The 7,012-nt window shown below is 38.4% G+C and overlaps 1 protein-coding gene across 1 annotated transcript; it reads left to right on the top strand.

Annotated features, from left to right (window-relative positions):
* Positions 1-257: 257 nt before the first annotated feature.
* On the top strand, positions 258-5,018 carry LOC115740267. The gene is made up of 8 exons (XM_030673750.2): positions 258-409; positions 482-754; positions 1,538-1,776; positions 1,857-2,115; positions 3,742-3,921; positions 4,013-4,168; positions 4,319-4,503; positions 4,582-5,018. The coding sequence occupies exons 2-7, from the start codon at positions 725-727 to the stop codon at positions 4,484-4,486; spliced, it is 1,032 nt and encodes a 343-aa protein (XP_030529610.2). The 5' UTR covers positions 258-409; positions 482-724; the 3' UTR covers positions 4,487-4,503; positions 4,582-5,018.
* Positions 5,019-7,012: the final 1,994 nt, after the last annotated feature.

Here is a 7,012-nt window from a genome sequence, read left to right as displayed (position 1 = left end):
TTATCCGTAGTTAAAAATTCTCAATGAATTTCCCTAGAGACTCGTTAATGTAATCTTTTTTTATGGATCCTCATATTAAGTACACTTTAAATGTTCTTTTCAAGAAAGCCACTTTTCTCATCATTGATTTAGATGACTACTTTTAAAAGCATGAATATACTAAATATTAAGATTAACGGTGATGGGGGGATTTGTGTGGAGGGATATTGATGCCTTTCTATAATCATTTGGAACCAAACCAAAGTCAAAGTTTTGGAAGGTGCAGAGCTTTGAATTATGAGAAGCTTGGTCGAGAGTTCCAATGGGGATCGGGCTTCCTGCAGGCGAGATTAGTGGCGAGTAGATCAACGTACGGCGTCGCATCCGTCGCCTTCGGACAACAGTTTTCTCTTTGGTGCACGCAAAATTAGTAAGTCAGATTAACAAATCGAGAAAAGTTAAATCGCTATTGAATATGATTTGCTCGGTGGATGCATTGCAGACCCACCAAGCAGACTCCTTTGCTCTCTCTCTCTCTCTCTCTCTCTCTGCTGGCTTTGAATTTGATTTCCACGAGGCACCCATGTATTGAAACTTTACCTTTGCCTCCTTTGCTCTCTCTCCCTCTCTCTCTCCGACGCTCGAGAGGACTATTTAGCTGAGAGCACGCAGAAGGGGGGGCTTGCAGAGGATAAATCTGAGCTCGACCCGCGATTTGCTCTCCCTCCGTTCCGGAGGAATCGCAATGGCTGAAGCAATGGTTTTCTTGGGCAAGGTGGGTTTCTTCCTTTCTTGTTTGTTTTCGTTTTTCTCTCTGCTGCTGCTGCTGCTGCTTCTTCTGCTTCTGCTTCTGCTTCTTCTTCTTCTTCTTCTTTGCTGTAGAAAAGCACGTCTTTTCTGGTTAAATAAGCAAAAGGGTCTTCCTTCTGTGCTTTTTCTTTGAGTTTCATCATGCTTGTGATTTTCAGGACAATGGGCTTTTTCCTTCCGAAGGATTATCGCATTTGAGCAGGGAAAAAAGATTTGCCTTTTTATGTGTTTGTCAGTATGACTGATTTTTTTTTTGGTTTTTTTAGGGGAGGGGGTTGCTGAAGCAGCAACGAGTGGTCGATTGGGATGACTGCGCATATAATTAGCTTTATACATTTGAACGTTGATTTTTAAACTTAGTATTCGATTTGACATGGAGTGTTTTGGGTTCTTTTTTGTTCTTCAATATGAAGTTCGGTGTTGGGCTCAGTAAACCAAGCTTGAAGCAGATTTTAGGGGGAGGGGTTGCTGAAGCAGCAACGAGTGGTCGATTGGGATGACTGCGCATATAATTAGCTTTATACATTTGAACGTTGATTTTTAAACTTAGTATTCGATTTGACATGGAGTGTTTTGGGTTCTTTTTTGTTCTTCAATATGAAGTTCGGTGTTGGGCTCAGTAAACCAAGCTTGAAGCAGATTTACAACCATATTTGTCACATCAATTCAGCATCTTGTTTCTTTTTAATTCTTCATTTTTTGGGTCGTTGACATGAATTTACTCTTCCTTTCTCTATGTGAATGGCAGGATACATCTATCATAAAGCCCCCCAAGAAATCTTCTCGTTTATTGTATAGGACGATAGTATTGTTATTTGCGGTGATGTGTGGACTATATATCTGCTCAATTTGCATCAGGCAGATAAGCTATCAGTCTAAGACTAGATTTCAGAACATTCAGATTATTGAGGGGCCCTGTTGTAATGGCAATATGGAAGAATCCAATATCTCCTCAATGCATTACCCGAGACCTCAAACTTTTAGCAGGTAAATGAGAATCATTTGCTGGTATTGGACAATAAGCTTTCAGAGTGTTCACCTGATTTTCTTCTCTTTAATATAAACAGGCTCGAGTGTTCACATAATCCAGTGAGATTCTTCACGATCATATCGATGCAGAGATCCGGGAGTGGGTGGTTTGAGACTCTTTTGAATAGTCATGTCAATGTTAGTTCTAACGGGGAGATATTCTTTGTTAGAGATAGGAGGAAAAATATTTCTTCTATCATACAAACGCTGGATAGAGTCTACAACTTAGACTGGTTCAGCAGTGCTTCCAAGAACGAGTGTTCTGCTGCAGTTGGCTTCAAATGGATGCTTAATCAGGTATATTATTCTTCATGTTGAAAATAATTCATGTGTGTTAGAGATCCTCTGAGTTTATGGAGTCAATTTTGTATCTTCGGTTTACCCTCTAGCGGCTGCCACATCATCTCAAGAAGAAACGATTGAATGAGATTGAAAAATCCAATCTGTTTTAGTTGAAACATTTGCAAGCTTGCTATTTGATTGAATTTTAAAATTGACTGGATGCAGTATTCTTGCTGACATGATGCCTTGATGGAGGATCCATTGGATCGATTGTTAAATTTATTGTGTCGTTTGAAGGGCTAAAATGAAGTTGTCTTGATATCCTCTAAAAGTGAGGGCTCTTTATTCTTTGATATTCTTGCTCTTCACAATCCTACTTTTCAGGTAGGCCATTGTAGAATCTGCTTAATTACCACTCAAAGCATATCTTGCTATGCATAGAATAGTCAGTATTGAAATTAAAGTCCCAGTCAGATTGGAGAATTGTTGAGGTTTTACTACTTGTAAAAGGGATTTTGGTAAGGTTGGCTGAGATTGGTTTCGTTGACTTAAATGAAAGAATCACATACATATGCGGGTAAATATTCTGATCGTGAATTTAACTGCAAAATTATGTTCTGGAACAGAGGTTAGGGTAAGTGTTTAAAAAGCCAACAAAATGTCCTATAAGCAAACTACAGGGAAGAGTCATATAATTATATGGTTGTCCTGGGAGAAATGTGCATTGCATTGAAAAAGAATTGATACCTGTATCTCACTTTAATTTGTGTTCCATTCCTCGATACTAGGCATGAAATAATTAGGAATGAAGCCAAATATATATTTTCACTTTGGTTTTAGTAGATATGGCTTCTAACGTTTGCAAGTTAGCGGCGTGCTCGCTCTGTATTTGAATTTTTCATATGGTTATAAATTTTATATGTACATATAAGCAACTCTTGAATGGTTTGTCAGCTTAACTTGAATCAATTCATGAAGTTTTTGTATAGTTTTTTTTTTGGCCAATACTTTTACCCGTTTCACAGATAAGGCTATTAAATTACTAAGAAAATTTATGTAACTTACAGGCAGCGATACTTACAGAGTCTAAACCTGTACCAAACTTCTTTCATTTATTTCATTTTCCTTTGGGCTGTTATTTTGGCTGGATCCTCGGGGAGGAGGTGGACATGGTTTCTGGTCCTCTGTTTAGCAGGAAAGAAAGCATTAGACTCTTTCAAGAGAAACTTTTCCCTTCAACCGTATCACCATGAGCTATGCTCTTTCCACTTATCTTCTTTGACCTTGTTGTATCAGGTTCTCTAATGTTACGCACATTTATAATCAGATGTTTTCAATGAAGAGATTCTCGCGAACTGCGTATTCAATTCAAAAATGAATTAATAATAGAGTAGATTGTTTTTGGTTTTCAGTATTAGTATTTATGTAGTAGGAATAAAAATGACATTTCGAGCAAAAGCTTCTGATGCTGTCTTCACCATCATCAAGGTCTTTAACTTTGTCTTTTTTCTGCATACAGAGTATATATCCAGGCCTATGAAGTATATTAGTTTTTGTTGTCCTCCCATGTTTTTTTTTTTTGTAAGAGTTGTCCTCCCATGTTTGCTTCAATGAATTATCCCCCTTTTGTTATTGATGCAGGGATTGATGGAACACCACAAAGAAATTCTAGAGTATTTGAACCGTAGGAGAGTGTCTGTAGTATTTCTCTTCAGAAGAAATCTTCTACGTCGCATGGTTTCGGTGCTTGCTAATTCTTATGATCGGTACGCCAAATTACTCAATGGGATTCACAAATCTCATGTGCATTCACCAGAAGAGGTTTCCCTCCCTCCTTCCCTCCCTCCCTCTCTCTCTCTCTCTCTCTCTCTGCCTTTGTGTATTCCTATTGTAATCTGGTAACATTTTACAGGCTGATACACTTTCAAGTTACAAGCCGACAATTAATTCCACATCGTTGATAGATGATCTGAAGGAAGTGGAAGCAACAGTTGCTAAGGCTTTAGCATTTTATAACACCACAAGACACATTGTTCTGTATTATGAGGATCTCATAAAAGATCGAACTGTAAGTAGCGCTCATTGATCGGTTTCCCGTCGATTATTTTGCGGATGCTCCCTGTGAAGTTGATCATATAGCAAAATTTGACTTGCACGGATAAGATGTGCGTTCTCGCCTTTACGTATTTTCTTTGCTTGCTTTTTACTTCTTGCACAGAAACTGAAAGATGTTCAAGAATTCCTTTATCTGCCGGTGATGGAACTCACAAGCCGTCAGGTTAAGATACACAGAGGGCCGGTATCTGACTTGATTAGTAACTGGGACAAAGTCACCCTAGCACTCAGCGGAACGGTTTACGAGAGCTTCCTCCATGACGATGACTGAGCCTAGGAAACTTCTAACTTGTATAATAGTGTGCTCTGTGTAGATACGCAGTCAAGGTCTCTCAAATAGTTGTTACTGCAGAAGCAAACTTCTAACTTATATGATAGTGTGCTCTGTGTAGATACGCAGTCAGGGTCTCTCAAATAGTTGTTACTGCAGAAGCTAACACACACTGATGCAGATGTCCCGAAATTTGAACGGCTGCAACGGTACAGTGCAACAACCAAATTTCGGCTCCTTCGATACTTTCCTTGGGCTGACCTCGCTTGCAGATCTGCTGAAATTTTGGATGAGAATGGTACGACTCTTGTTATCTTTTCTTTTCTTTTCAAATCAACACCTTGTTGATCCTAGCAAGAGGGGTCAACACAGTGCTAATCCTAGCAAGAGGGATCAACGCTTTGCTGATCCTTACACTGTCGTTGTAACAAATGCCGTGTACATGTACGGAAACGAAATTGAAATGAGGTTGTAATGAGGTTGAGATTGAGAATGAAGTTGGGGATTAAACACCAACAGTGGTTTGATTTTATGGCTTCTCTATTTCCTTGCCCTTTCGATTTGTTTGCGATATTTTGAGAAGGAACCTGTGAATTATGACGTCTGTCTAATGTTAGTGTTTGAAATAATGTAAGCCTTATTACATTGATGAAATCTACGTACGGTAGGCTTCTATTAAGTTGCAATCATAGCATCGTTATAAGATAATAAAACTAGCGACACTAACAGTGAGAATGAATTTCAGTTCGAGACGAAGTTGCACAAGAGGTCTTCCATTGATGCATTTGGTATGATATGAATCCATTTACAACCCACTTAGTCTTCTCTTCACTTCGACCCTAAAAACCTGGGGTTCCCGATTCTCTTGTCTCTTGAACTTTGTTGGCTTGCTTCCTATATAGCTCGTGTTCCTTGGCTGTTGCCCTTCGTCGAATCTCCCCCGGAGGATTCGATCTTGGCCTTTGCTGAGAGACTGATTGGAGCCTCCCCCATTCAGCTTTGAGCTCGGATCACTTCGTCCCTTGTGATCAGTGTGTTTGTTCTGCGGACCTCCCGAGGGGATCGAGCTTTATCAAAGAACCCGAAAGACAGAGTAGGAAACATCAGGGATTTCGCGGGTGGATGTTTTGTGGTCACGGGGGTTGTTTTGGGTTCGTCTGTTCTTACGTTTCCGGAGTATCGGTTGATTTGGAAATTTCTTTTGAGTTCCGACATTCAGGCTCCTGGAAGAAGGAAAACTGAAGGAAGTTGGCGCGATACTTGCATGCGAAGCAGTGTGAAGTTTTTGTGCTACGTTTGGCGATCCTTTTAAGTTTTTGTGATTTGTTCTGAGTTTTATGAGTGTTGTCTTCATTAGCGTTTGTCTACAATGATCAAATCTTCAAACAAAGTACACGGAACTTGCTGCATGTTTCAGGGATGCTTGTGTTGCTCATTCAAAAGTCCAGGGCATGTTGTTAAATGATTCGAGATACTGTGATTTCCTGTGATCATGTTCCAGATTTAAACCTGCAAATACTGAAGAAATGCTAATAATGAATCCTGAGACGACTTGGGTATGTGTTGAGAAATTCTCATTGTAAATAAATGGATAATAATGGGTTAAATTGGTCACCAATTATGACCCAACTCAGACCCCGACCAAATCCACTTGTTTGACAGGCCGACCTATATGATCCGCATACGACATGTTTATATAATAAATTATATGATGTGGTACGATTGACGTATTGAAATGATGTCTCATATCTACTTCGCATCTAAATGTGCCACTTTAGCACGACTAACTCCTCAATTTTGATTAGACATGTTTATTGTTAATATATAATATGATTCGGACATGATTAAACTTAACCAGACATTTTTAAGTACCTGTTTAAAAAAAGTATTGTGTTAAAAAGATTGATAGCTCTAGAACTTTATAATTTATAAGTTGCATTGGAGACAGGAAAATTGTCCAAAAAATATTAAATATATTGTATTTTTGCCAATTCAGTCCTAAACTTTTTAATTTTGTCAACTGAGTCCTAAACCTTTTCACATTTTTTCAATTGAGTCCATTTGATCAATTTTGACTGAAATTGCCGACGTGGATGTCAACCATCCTACTTGGCAAGGGCAATGCTAACGACGATAATTTTTAATATTTTTAATATTTTTAATATTTTTATTTTCTTTTGTTTTTCTTCTTTACTTTTTTCTTTTGTTCTTCTTCCCTCCACCAGCCATCATCGATCAATGAGGGCAGCGCTCGCATGAGGCCAGTGAAGGTTAGGCCAACAGAAGGAAAAAACAAAGAAAAAAAGGAGGAAAAATATAACAATAATAAAGTAAAGAAGGAAAACAAAAGAATAAATCAAAAAGGAAAGATAAAAGATAAAAAAATTTAAAAAATAACATATCTTTAAAATTTGTTCACATCCTTGTGAAAATGTTTAGAACTTTCCAGATAATTTTTCCCGACGGAGGCAATGCCTAGAGGAAATGAAAATACAGGCCCTGTTTCAATATATGTGTGGCAAAGAC

This window comes from Rhodamnia argentea, chromosome 1 (genome assembly GCF_020921035.1).
Source record: "Rhodamnia argentea isolate NSW1041297 chromosome 1, ASM2092103v1, whole genome shotgun sequence".
NCBI lineage: Eukaryota > Viridiplantae > Streptophyta > Magnoliopsida > Myrtales > Myrtaceae > Rhodamnia > Rhodamnia argentea.
The sequence above is the reverse complement of the archived record's forward strand: the minus strand, read 5'-3'. Positions and strand labels throughout refer to the sequence as shown.